A 13,930-nucleotide genomic window follows, 5' to 3' on the forward strand; every position below is an offset into this window, starting at 1 on the left:
CACTCAGTGATTAGGGAACAGCTTCATTCCCTCTGCCATCCGATTTCTAAATGGACACTGAACCCATGAACACGACCTCACTTTTTTAATATATATTGTTTCTGTTTTTCATTATATATAATCTATTCAATATACATATGCTGTAATTGATTTACTTATTTTTACTTTTTTTCTTCTATATTATGTATTGCATTGAACTGCTGCTAAGTTAACAAATTTCACAACACGTGTTGGTGATAATAAAGCTGATACTATTCATAGATGCTGCCTGACCTGTTTGAGTTCCTCCAGCATATTGTGTGCATTGCTCTAGATTTCCAGAATCTGCAGTCCCTCTTGTGTTTCTGACTAACAGCTGTTTGACTTTTGGTCATAAATGGGAGTCAGTCTTCATTTATTGAAATGTAAATGGAAAGCAGTTATCAGCTTGAATTTAAAACAAGTACTGTCTATACAGCAACTTTGCAAATAAGTTCAGCATATAGCAGATGCTCTGTCTGTAAGAGGTAAGATTCAGTTCACTGCAGCTAGTTGATTGCTGAATAAGTGTGCAGTACAAGACAATGGGTTGCTTAATTTGGCTTGTTTCAAACAGATAAGCTGACTCTAAGTTGCTTAGTTCAAGGAAGCTTGCAGACCAGATGGATAGTAATCTTTAGCATATCAAATAACTGACGTGTTTATAGTTGGAAGCTTTTATGTGCTTAAGGAAGTTATCTTTACAGCATTAATTGTGAACTGTGAATATTGAGCTGAAATCTATTTCTCCAAGATGCTTCTAGACCACTTGTTTAAAAAGGGTATCTGAGAAAATATTATAGACATGTGAAGTCACCCAGGTGGTAAAAATAAGGTGTAAATATAGAGGGCAGGTCAGGCTTATAAAGAGTGGTTGAAGAACATCAAGTGGTGACTAAGGTCCATTCCTCTTGTTTCAATTTCTATGATGGACAATTCATTCATCTGCATGATTGTTATGTCATTAGTTTATAAGAATTGTACCTGTTTTGAAATCCTTTGTGTTCTAGAAATAGTTTGTAATTTGGAATCGTCTTACACATTAGAAATCCTCTGCGAGTTTTAAATGTGTTTCAAGAAAATTGTTTGGATTTAAGTGTTTATTACTGAAAATAAATGAACTATGTTTAAACTGCTTTGTTAGATGAAAGCATCTTCTCCTTGGTAGGGAGCGGGACCCACCATTCAGATACATAGGTATTGGCAGCTGAAACTTACTGTGGAGGGTAAACAGCGAAGTAAAGTAGTCTTTGAAGATTGGGTAGTTAGAGTATAATCTCCCCTTAGTGGGAGTACTTGTGACTATTTATATCCAATAGTTCAGCAAACCCAATACCATCACAGTTTAATAAGATTCTTCCTATAACAGAGTGACCAAAACTATACACAACGTTCCAAATGCAGCCTCACCACCATCTTGTTTAGCTGAAACATATGCTGATGCATCTTTCAGTCAGGCTCAAAATTCAAAGTTCAAAGTCAATTTATTCTCAATGTACGCATACGTCACCATATGCTATCTTGAGATTAATTTTCTTACAGGCATTCACAAGGAAACAAATAAAATTACACCAGAATCAATGAATAACTACATACAAACAAAGACTAGCAAGCAACCAATGTGCAAAAGAAGACAAACTGTGCAAATTTAAAAAAAATAACTAAATCAATACATAAATATTACTGAGAGCAAGAGTTGTAGAGTCCTTGAAGGTGTGTCCATAGGTTGTGGATTCTGTTCAGAGTTTTGGTGAGTGAGGTTATCCACACCGGTTCAGGAGACTGATGGTGAGAGGATAATAACTGTTCTTGAACCTGGTGGTGTGGGACCTAAAGCTCCTGTATCTTCTTCCCGAATACAGCATCGCCTGGATGGTGGGGGTCCTTGATAACTGATGCTCCTTGGTTGTGGCAGTGCTCCCTGTAAATGTGCTTAATGTTGTGGAGTGCTTTAAATGAGATGGACTGGGCTGTACCCACCACGATTTTTAAGTTTTTCTGTATCCAGGCATTGGTGTTTCCACACCAAGCCATGATGCCCCCAGTTAGGGTAATCTCCACTGGGCATCTATAGAAGTTTGTCAGAGCTTTAGGTTACATGCTGAATCTAAGAAGGTAGAAGTGCTGTTGTGCCTTCTTTGTAATGGGACTTATGTGCTCCTTCCAGGACGTGGATCCACTTCAATTTGCCTTCCGACGCAGGTTGACAACAGGTTCTACAAACCATGGACATGTAACCAGGAAGAATATAATTGCCTAAAACACCGAATAGGCAGTTGTATTAAAGATAGTGGGGTGGAGATATGTCTCTAACAAAGGAGGTGTAAGGTGCTCTTTCCTTCCGCTAACCTGCAGGTCACCCTTGGGCAAGATGTAGCACCTCTTAGCCCCCAGATTCAGGGTCATGGGAAGCCACGGGAACAGATGGTGGATGGTCGTATGATCACCTGGTGCAGATCACAAGTCCTGGCTATGCGACCACTGACGCTAGGCAGACAATCTCTGAAGAGTATTGATAACGGCTGGGCTCATCCATTTTGTAAAGGCAATGGCAAACCACTTCAGTAGAAAAATTTGCCTAGAACAATCATGGGTCATGGATAAAGAGGACAGAAGACCATGATCAGCCACATCATATGATACGGCACGTAATGATGATGATGATTAGAGATGGATGCTTAAGGGTCAGGATGGGTGCAGTGGAAGGAAGGGCCTGTTCCTTTGCTGTATGAGCCTATGGCTCTCTGTTTCTAATTCTTAGTCAGTAAGATAAAAAAAAGGTAAAGAATAACTTATTTACAGAGAAAGAAATAAAGATTGGAACATCACATTGCATTAAAGTAAAAATTGAAATACCATGTTTTATCTTGTAAAGCGATGAAATTTTTATCACAGAATGAGAATACACATATCAAAAATTACTTTTTGCTCATCCAAAATTAGTCAGTTTCTTGGGCAGGAAATAGAATTTTTGATATCTTCAACAATTCAGTTACACTTCACTAATCAATGCTTAGCACTTACAGTGACTTCTGCAAGAATGCTAAGCTTAAAAAAGTTGAAATAAAAACACAAAAAAAAAACTCGATACAAAATCAGCTTGGTGGTAGGACTCGGAGGGTAGTAGAACTGTCCAGACAAAGGAGCTCAGCCTGAAACGTCAACTGTTTAATCTTCTCCATAGATGCTGCCTGGCCTGCTGAGTTCCTCCAGCATTTTGTGTGTGTTGCTCTGGATTCCAGCATCTGCATTATCTCTAGTGTTATAGTAGTGGAGGGTTGTTTTTCAGAATAGAGGCCTGTGACCAGTGGTTGGCCAACAGGATTGTTGTCAAACCGCTGCTGTCTCTTATCTCTGTTAATGATATGAATGACAATGTAGTTTGCACGGTTAGTATCACACAGAGGGGGATCACAGGCAAAGCCCTCCCCACTATTGAGTATATCTACAAACAGTGTTGCCACGAGAGAGCAGCATCCATGATCAGGGACTCCACCATGCAGACGCTATTCTCTTTTCACTACTACCAAGGTCCCACCCTACCAGGTTCAGGAACAGGTATTACCCTCAACCATCAGGCTCCTGAACCAGCGTGGGCAACTTCACTCACATCAACACTGAACTAACTCCACAACCCACAGACTCACTTTCAAGGACTCTATAGTATTATTTACTTATCTTTCTATTTCAGAATCAGAATCAGAATTAGATTTATTATCACTGGAACATGTCATGAAATTTGTTAACAGCGGCAGCAATACAATGCAATACATGATAATACAGAAAACTAAAATAAGTAAATCAATTACATTAAATATATATATATATATATATTAAGTAGATTAAAAATAGTGCAAAAACAGAAATAATGAAAGTGAGGTAATGTTCATGGGTTCAATGTCCATTTAGGAATCATATGACAGAGGGGAAGAAATTGTTCCTGAATCACTGAGTGTGTACCTTCAGGCTTCTGTACCTCCTTCCTGATGGTAACAATGAGAAGAGGGCATGTCCTGGGTGATAGGGTTCCTTAATAATGGACGCTGCCTTTCTTTGGCACCTTTCCTTGAAGATGTCTTGAGTACTACAGAGGCTAGTATCCAAGATAGAGCTTTCTGTAGCTTCTTTCAGTCCTGTGCAGTTGCCCCCCCCTCCCCCCCCCACCATACCAGACAGTGATGAAGCCTGTCAAAATGCTCTCCACGATACATCTATAAAGGTTTTTGAGTGTTTTAGGTGACAAATCAAATCTCTTCAAACGCCTAATGAAATACAAGGTTGTTGCTGTGGCACCACTCAACTAGCTGGCATATCTCAGTCCTGTACGCCTCCTCGTCTTCATCTAAGATTTTGCCAACAATCATTTACTTATTGATCTATTTATTTATTTGTTTATTTTTATTGCACAAATTATCTTATATTGTACATTTTTTTCAGTCTTTGTTTATGTGTAGCTTTTCACTATTTCTATAGTATTTCATTATTTTCCTGTATATTCCTGTAAATCTCATGGGGGTGCATGGTGACATGTATGTACATTGGTAATACATTTGCTTTGGCTTTGACTTTGATGGGTATATGTAACAAGCTGCCAGGGAAATGGTAGAGGTAGGCACAATTACAGCATTCAAAATGCACTTGGATATGTGATTGTTCAGGAAAGGTGTATTCCCCAACCTGGGGATCACAGACCCCTCGGTTACTGGTAGGGGTCCATGGCATAAGGAAGGTTGGGAACCCCTGATATGGAGGAATATGGGCAAAACAAGCCGGCTGGCATCAATGAGTTGGGACGTTTTTTTTTTCCATATTGTACAGTGTGTCTGCATGACTATGAATAGAACAAAGAGCATAGTACAGAACAGTACAGGAACAGGCCTTCTGCCAAACAATTAAATTAAATCTCTTCTGCCTGCAAATGATCCATATCTCTCCATTTCATGCATATTTGTGTTTCTGTCAAAAGCTTGTTAAACACCACCATCATACCAGCTTTAATCAACAACCCTGGCAGCCTGTTAAACACCACCATCATATCTGCTTTCGCCAACACCCCTGGTAACCTGTTTCAAACACCCACTATTCTGCGTAAAAAAGATCTTGCCTAACAGATTTCCTTTCAACTTTCTCACCTGGTGTTAAAGCGAAGCTTGTCCTCTGGAATTTGATTCTAAGACATATGTCAGCGACAATAAGCCTGATTCTGACTCTGATTCTGCGCTCTCAGACTTTTTTATCTTCCTCCTGACAAGAGAGGGAAGAAGAGAGAATGATCAGGGTGGCCGGGGTCCCTGATTGTTTTGGCTGTTTTCCTGAGCTGTTTTGAAGTGTAGGTGGTCTGATCTGTGTGACGGATGTTTATACAGAACTGCAGGTTCTTTCTTCTCATTTTTGGCTTTGCTGTGAGGAATTTGTTTTTGTTTTACCTCAGATGACGACGAGTGCCAGAATTCGACGTTAACCTGTGGACAAAATGCGACCTGCAACAACACCTACGGGAGTTTCTACTGTACCTGCATCAGGGGTTACCAGTCCTCAAATCAGAAGAAGGAATTCATCCCAAATGATGGTACTACGTGCCAGGGTAGGCACAGCTGCAGACTTGAGCACACAGGATGTGCTCATGTTCAGATGTGTTGTCTTAAACATTTACGTCTTTACGTCTTTGGGCAAACAGGCTGGCATAGTGAGTAGCGTAACGTTTTACATCGCCAGTGACCCCCGGGTTCAATTTCGCCACAGTGTGTAAGGAGTTGCTGTATTATCCCTGTGGCCATATGGGTTTCCTCCAGGTGCTCCAGTTTCCTCACATGTTCCAAAGACGTACGGGTTCGTAGGTTAGTAGGTCACATGGGGTGTAACTGGGTGGCACGGGTTCATTGGGCTGGAAGGGGCTGTATTTCTAAATATTCTTTTCTGAGGATCATCACCTCATAGTGGTGTAGAAGCTGGGGCATTCTGGAAATCCTGAGAATGATGCCGTCTGGAACTTAGCTTCTGGTAGTGACACCCATGGAGGTAAGGTCAAGGCGTAATTTTCAGACAAAGGGCAATCCAAACAAGACCCCAACAGTGGAGTTGGCAGAAGATGCAGACGGCAGAATAGAATAGAACTTTATTGTCATTGCTCAAGACAATGAAATTGTGGTGCTACTCCAGTTCGTGCAAAGCAGATACTTACAGTGCATGCAGTACAGCTTAATTTAAACAAAAATTCCCATATTTGCATGCAACAAGTGACTTTGATGGTCCATAACACTCAAAGACCATTGGCAAGCCGGGATGTAACATGATTCAGCTGCACAACAGCCCTCAGGTAGAAGATGTTTTTCAATCTCACTCTCTTGGCCAAGATGTTTCTTTATCTCCTATCAGACAGCAGGAGATTGAACAGTGTCTGAGATAGTCTTTAATGATGTTACGAGTGTACTGTAGGTATTGAGAGATGTAGATTGTCTCCAGGTCCGGTAGTTGAATCCCAGTGATGTGCTAAGCCATCCTAATCACTGGACGGAGTACTCTGTGATCTGTCTTGCTGCAGCGAGAGTACCACGCACTCATTCCCTGTGTCAGCATGCTGTCAGTAACACATCGATAAAAGATAGTCAGTGATTTTTGGAGCAGGTTAGCCCTCCTTAAGCACCTCAGGTAGGATTGTCACAAGAATGGTAGTGAGGGTGGAGGAAGGCTGCAGGAGTGAAGGGTCCCCAGTCATTTTGCATTCCGTACCACTCGACCCTGACCCATATCTGTCAAGGGTCGTGTGGAGGCTGCCTGTGCATCAGCCTCCTCACGTTAAACAAAGTCACACACAAGCATTCTCCATTGAGGAAATCTATCAGACTTTGTGGATCCCAGATCAGACTTCACAGCCATCTGAGTACCTGCCAATAGGCAACACCTCAGGAGAATATTTTACATGGTTCGAGTGATCGCACTACTACCACTACTGTACCTTAAGAAAAAGAAGTGATCGTTTCTGGAAATCTTCAATGTTAGATTTAAGATGATTCCTCATCTTAAACAAGATGAGTGCAAATGCACAGAAGGGGAAACACTGACACCTTGCTGTTTATTCTCCTCCTGAGCTCTCCGTCACATTTCACATCATCTGTGGACCATTCCGTTCCTTGAAAGATCAAGGAAAAATAACAGCAGATGCAAGAAAGCTGGAACAAAAACAGAGGGTATGATGGAAACACACAACAGGTCAGGCAGCATTTTATGGGAAGAGAATGAGGGTTGACATCTAAGGTCAATGAGCTTCATCCAAATTGAAACATTGCCATTCAAATTCAAGTTCAAGGTCAGTTTATAGTCGTTCAACAGTACACATGTATACCACCAAACAAAACAATGTGCCTCCTGATCAAGGTGCGCAATATAGTACATATAACTCACACACAACACAAAAAGTAATAATACCACAAAACAAATTAACAAATAATGTGAATACATGATACAAGTTAAAAAGTGAGCAGTATAATGCTACTAGCACTTTGTACGTGGTCATTCCAGAATAGTGGCAGAAAGTTCAGTAGTCTTACTGTCTGAAGGAAGAAGCTGTTTCCCATCCTAACAGTTCATCTCCTAATGCTGTGGTACCTCCTGCCTGATGGTAGGGGTCAAAGAGATTGTTTGATGGATGGGAGGGATTCTTGATTGGTATGGGGAGAAAGCAGGAGGTTGGGGCTGAGAGGAAAAATGGATCAGCCATGATGAAATGGTGGAGCAAACTCAATGGACCAAATGGCCTAATTCTGCTTTTTTTTTAATAATATGATGTAATTTAATTTTAATATAATATATAACTTAATATATTTAATATTTAATATGTATTAAATTAAATAAGTTGTGCAAAAAGAGAGCAAAAGTAAGATAAAAAGTAGTGGTGTAGTGTCCATGGGTTCCTTATGCGTGGACATTGGGTACATGGGTACAGGCAGAAGAAATAGTTGAGATGTTAAAATAAGGTCCAGTGCCTTTACTTCAAAGCAGACTAAGAGAGTTCTACTTGGAGCCCGGATTGTCTCATGTCTAGCAATGTTCAAAATGCCATTTGCTCTGTTCTCATGATTGCAGGAGAATTGCTTTGGCACGAAGGGAATTTGGCCATGCTCCTTGAGCTTCCTTCCACGCCGCCGCTTTTCCTTTTTTTTTATAGAACATAGAATAGTACAGCTCATTACAGGCCCTTCGGCCCACAATGTTGTGCCAACCCTCAAACCCTGCCTCCCATATAACCCTCCACCTTAAATTCCTCCATATACCTGTCTAGTAGTCTCTTAAACTTTCTCCTCCACTCTCCACTCCCCTTTCCCCCACAACCTTGAGAGTAAATCAAACGGTCAAATTTCCTCCTTTGAACAGTTTGATCAAAGAGGGTACAGGTGACAGATTTCTTTGAAGTCCAGAAATTATTATTTCTTTTTTCATCAGATGTAATCACAGACCTTAAAGATGACGTGGTTGGAATTGCATTCCATTTGGAAAGTCGAAATCCCCGATGATGTTTGAAACCTACTAGATGCAGAAGTAATAAGAGCCTCAGCAATGAGCATGGACACCGTCACCTTGAGCAGAATCCCACTACATTTATCATTGTCTTTTTAATTCACACACAAACACCTTTCTTTTCTTTAAAGCATGTTTTAAGTTTTCATATTATCCAGCTTGCCTCTTAGCCCCTTTGAAATAGTGCAAATCATTTATTCGCTGCACACTTCATATGATTCAACGTTGTTACAAAGATTGGAAATGCCAGGATTTATTAGGGTAATTGACGTTACAGAATTCAATGCTGTGAAATCTCAAATCCCTACTATCCAGCAAAATGGGGGGACACTCCGTCTCTTGCATTAGCTTTTCCATCCCTTTTCTCCTCTCTGCAGCTTCTCCTTCCCTTTCCAGCTCTTCAGTTTTCTCCCGTGTTATCTCATTCCCATCTCTTCCCTTTCCTTATTTCCCCTTCACCCACTTGGTCCCCTTCTTCCCTCCTATACTTGCTCTCTCTTTCTCACTGTTCCATCTTCTTTTTAATATTTCAAAGCAGACAATCAAATCTTTCAAGGGCTCTACAATTCATGTTCTCAGTATTATTTATTCAGAGTCATAGAGCACTACAGCACAAAAACAGGCCCTTCGGCCATGCCAGACTATTATTACACCTCATCCCGTTGACCTGCATCTGGACCATAGCCTTCTATACCCCTTTCATCCATGTATTTATTTAAATTTCTCTTAACTGTTGAGATTGAACCCATATCTACCATTTCTGCTGGCAGCTCATTCCACATTCTGGGTGAAGAAGTTCCCCTTAAACGTTTCACCTTTCACATTTAACCCATGATCGCTAGTTCTAGTTTTAACATTCATTTCGAGAGGACTAGAATATGAAAGCAAAAATGTAATGTTCAGGCATTATAACACATCTCACTTGGAGTATTGTGAGCAGTTTTGGGCCCCTTATCAAAGAAAGGATGTGTTGACATTGGAGAGGATTCAAACGAGGTTCACAAGAATGATTCCGGGATTGAAAGGCTTCTCATATAAGGAGCATTTGATAGCTCTGGGACTGTACTCACTGGAATTCAGAAGAATGAGGGGTGATCTCATTGAAAGCTATCGAATGTTGAAAAGCCTTGATAGAGTGGATGTGGAGAGATTGTTTCCTATGGTGGGGAGTCTAAGACCAGGGAACGCAACCTCAGAATAGAGTGATGTCCTTTCAGAACATAGATGAAGAGATAAATCTGTGGAATTTGTTGCCATTGGCAGCAATGGAGTCCACCATTGGGTATATTTAAGGCGAAGACAGACTCTGGCGGATCGAGCAGAAGAGACCAATGGAAGGTCCAACGGTCAAGAAGGCAGTCTCTGCAAGCGTCGTGGAACATGTAGAGCAGGACAAGACACAGAAAATGTCCTGGTCATCCTCTGTGCCTAGTCCCATCTCCAGCCATCTAGACTCTGTCTTGCCACTGGATCCAGATGGGAATTGGGAAGAGAGAGTGAGGCTGACGCTGCGCAACTCTCCCTCACTTAAATCCAAATCACGCGCTAGTCTCGACACCATCATATGGTGTCGAGGTCCTCATCGACGTCATTGATGGACGAACAACATATTTAAGGCAGAGGTTGATAGATTCTTGATTAATCAGGGCATGAAAGGATACAGGAAGCAGGCAGGAGATTGGGACCAAGAGGAAAACGGATCAGCCATGTTGAAATGATGGAGCAGACTCGATGGGCCGAATGGCTTAATTCTGATCCTATATTTTATGGTCTAATTTCATCCAACCTCACTGTAAAAAGCCTGCTGATTTACTCTATTTATACCTTTCATGGTTTTGCATACCTCTATCAAATCTCCCCTCATTCTCAAACATTGCAAGGATTATTCTTTATCTTCTCCTTCACTCTCCACTTCTTCCTCCCTTCTTGTGTGATCTCTCATTCCCCGTCTTTCCTCTCCTCCTTTCCCCATCGCCTGCTTGGTCTACTTTGCCTATCCTGTATCTGCCTCTTTCATTCTCACTGTTCCATCTTTTCTTTAATGTTTCACAACTGACGGCCAAACTTACTAACGTTCATGTGTGTGAATGCATGTCACAAATGCAAGGGACTCCACAGATGCTGGAAATTCAGGATAACACACAAAAACTCTGGAGGAACTCTTCAGTTCGTGGAGCATCCATGGAGAGGAATAAACAGTTGATGTTTTGGGCCAAGACTCTTCAGCGGGGCAGGGAAGGAAGCAGGAAGAAGCCAAATAAAAAGTTGGGGGGAGAAGAAACCGTGCAAGATAGAAGGTGATAGGTGAAGCCCGGTGAAGTAGGGAGATGGAGGAAGGGGTATGAAGTGAGAAGCTGGGAGGCGATTGGTGGAAAAAGACTGAAGAAGGAATCTGATTGGAGAGGAGTGGGGACCACAGGAGAAAGAGAAGGAGGAAGGACACTGTGGGGAGCTGATGGGCAGGTGAGGAGAAGAGAAGGGGTGAGGGAGCATCCAGAATGGGGAATGGAAAAAGTGAGAAGGTGGAGTGGGGAGAAATTACTGTAAGTTAGAGAAATCGATATTCATTTTGTCAATACACATGGCGTCCTTTATCCACTCAGGTTGGGTGAGACTACAAGATCAAGGGTGAAATTTGAAATATTAAGAGAAACCTGAGGGGAAACATCTTCACACAGAGGGTTGTGTGAGTGTGGAACGGAAGTGGTAGATGTGTGTTACATTGCAACATATAAGAGAAGTTTGGATAGGTACATGGAAATATCGTTACTTATCCTAAAACATCTGTTGCAGTTACTTGATTATAATTCAAACTAGTGGAAGAATTCAATGGATTAGTTAGCATCTGTGAAGGGAAACGGGCAGTCAACATTTTGGGTCGAGACTGCATTCGGAATACTGTGAGTAATTTTTGGCCCTGCATCTCAGGAGAGATATGCTGGCCCAGGAGAGGGCCCAGAGTTGGTTCACAAGGATGACCCTGGGATGTAAAGATGGATGACTGTATACACGCTCCCTCACCTCCATTCAGAGCCTCAAATAGTCCTTCCAGGTGAGGCAGCACTTCATCTGCAAATCTGCTCAAGTCTCCTATTGATGCTCCCAATGGGGCGTCCTCTGCATTGGAGAGACCGATTGTAAATTGGGGAACACTTCATTGAGCACCTCTGCACCATCACCACAAGTGGGAATTCCTGGTGGCCAAACTTTAATTCCAATTCCCTTTCCTGTTCCAACATGTGCAATGATGAGGCCACCCTCAGGGTGGAGGAGCAACACTTTATATTCCATCTTGGAATACCCTCCAACCTGATGGCAAGAATATAGATTTCTCCTTCCACTAACCAAATCCTAAACCCTCCCCCCTTATCTTATTCCCCATTCTGACCTTTTACTTCTTTTCACCCACCTATTACTTCCCTCTGGGTCCCCCCTTCCTTCCCTTTCTTCTATGATCCACTCTCCTCTCCTATCAGATCCATTCTTCTCCAGCCCTTGACCTTTCCCACCCACCTGGCTTCACCTATCACCTTCCAGCTAGCCTCTTTCCCCTCCGACCACTTTTTTATTTGAGCATTGTCCCCCCTTCCTTTCCAGTCCCGAGGAAGGTTCTCAGCCCGAAACGTCGGCAGGCTAGTCATTTCTATAGATGCTGCCCGACCTACTGAGTTCCTCCGCCATTTTGTGTGTGTTGTTTTGGATGTGTAATGGATATTTTTTTTTATCTCTAGGCCTGTGCTTGATGGAATTCAGAAGGATGAGGGGAATCTCAAAGAAGCTGAGATATCAGATACTAAAGGATGGATAGAGTGGATATGGAGAGGATGTTTCTATTATTTATATCATTTATTTATTTAGAGATACAGTGCAGAACAGGCCTTTCTAGTCCAATGAGCCATACCACCCAGCAACCCACCTATATAACCCCAGCCTAAACACAGGACAATTTACAGTGACCAATTAACCTACTAACCAGCATGTCTTTGGAATGTGGGGGGAAGCCAGAGCACCCGGAGGAAACCCACACGCTCACAGGACAAACATACAAACTTTCTTACAGAGGAGACTGAAATTGAACTCCAAATTCCGACCGCAATGATGTTGTGTTAAACGCTAGACTATCGTGGCTTCCAGGTTGTAATTCAAGAATACTGTGAGACCAGAAGGGAGGTGGGTAGATAGCTGGATGCGCTCGTCCACAGATGTTAATCCTTTCCATATTTCCATGGCAACCTGAGGATTCAGATTCAGATTCTGATTTATTTATCACACGTACATTGAAACATACAATGAAATGTGTCATTTGCATTAACCTTAATAGAAGAGTCTATGATCTGAGGGCACAGACTCAGAATAAAGATGGGGATCTATTTCTTCAGTCACTGGATGTGTTTTATGATCTTATAGTCCAAACTTTCCTATCCATGTACCTTTCCAGGTAGTTTTTAAATGTTGTAATTACCTGCTTCAAATACTTCTCTGACAGTCCATTCCATATACTGAAACCCTCTGGGTAAAAAAGTGCCCCTCAGGTTATTTTCAAATCTCTTCCCACTCATTTTAAACCCATGCCTCTAGTTCTTGAATCCCTAACCCTGGGAAAAACACAGTGTACATTCATCCTGTCTTTGACCCCCAAAATGTTATATGCCTCAATAAGACCACCCATCATTTTCCTACACTCCAATCACCAAAGTCCCAATCTGCTCCATCATAGGCAAAGGCGTGGAAGACACCTTCAAAAGGTAATGTCTCAAAAAGGCAGCATCTATTAATAAGGACCCCCATCACCTGAATTTCATCCATCATTAAGGGCCCACTGCCCCCCCCCATCACCCAGGACATGCCTTCTTCTCATTTCTACCATCAAGGAGGAGGTGCACGAGCCTGAAGACACACACTCAATGTTTCAGCAACAAGTACTTCCCTTCTGCCATCAGATTTCTGAATGGACAATGAACCCATGAACACTTGTTTTTATCCCCTTCTTGCATTAATTTAATTTTTTATATGCAGTAGTGTGCAAAACTCCTAGGCACATACAGAGTTGCCTGTGCCTTTTGCACAGTACTGTAGTAATTTTATCCATTGCACTGTAGTGCTGCTGCAAGAAAAAAACAAATTTCATGACATATGTGACTGATGGTAAACTTGCTTCTGATATGAGTCTCTACTGTGGACTGAGAGTGGGAAGGGGACAGGGAGAGCAGAATCATGGTTGGAGAAGGGAGAGGGGAGGGAGTGGGAAGCACCAGGGAGCATTCTGTAATGATTAATAAACCAATTGTTTGAAATCAAATGACCTTGCCTGGTGTCACACCCACAGTTTAGTTATAAAATTAAACTCTACAATGCTCTGCAGTGACATTGAGTGAAGTTAATAGTTTTATTTTCTGCT

General features: G+C 41.8%; 1 protein-coding gene across 4 annotated transcripts in view; it reads left to right on the forward strand.

Annotated features, from left to right (window-relative positions):
• adgrl4 (adhesion G protein-coupled receptor L4) overlaps positions 1-13,930 on the forward strand; it is a 172,462-nt gene that overhangs the window by 55,010 nt on the left and 103,522 nt on the right. For 3 of the 4 annotated variants that reach the window (XM_072273311.1, XM_072273314.1, XM_072273312.1), the window contains one exon: positions 5,450-5,602. The exons of the other annotated variant lie outside the window; for it this stretch is intronic. In XM_072273311.1, coding sequence (XP_072129412.1) covers positions 5,450-5,602 — 153 coding nt within the window. The remainder of the gene's footprint in view (positions 1-5,449; positions 5,603-13,930) is intronic. 4 annotated transcript variants of the gene reach the window in all.

The sequence above is a fragment of the Mobula birostris genome, chromosome 12 (genome assembly GCF_030028105.1).
Source record: "Mobula birostris isolate sMobBir1 chromosome 12, sMobBir1.hap1, whole genome shotgun sequence".
NCBI lineage: Eukaryota > Metazoa > Chordata > Chondrichthyes > Myliobatiformes > Myliobatidae > Mobula > Mobula birostris.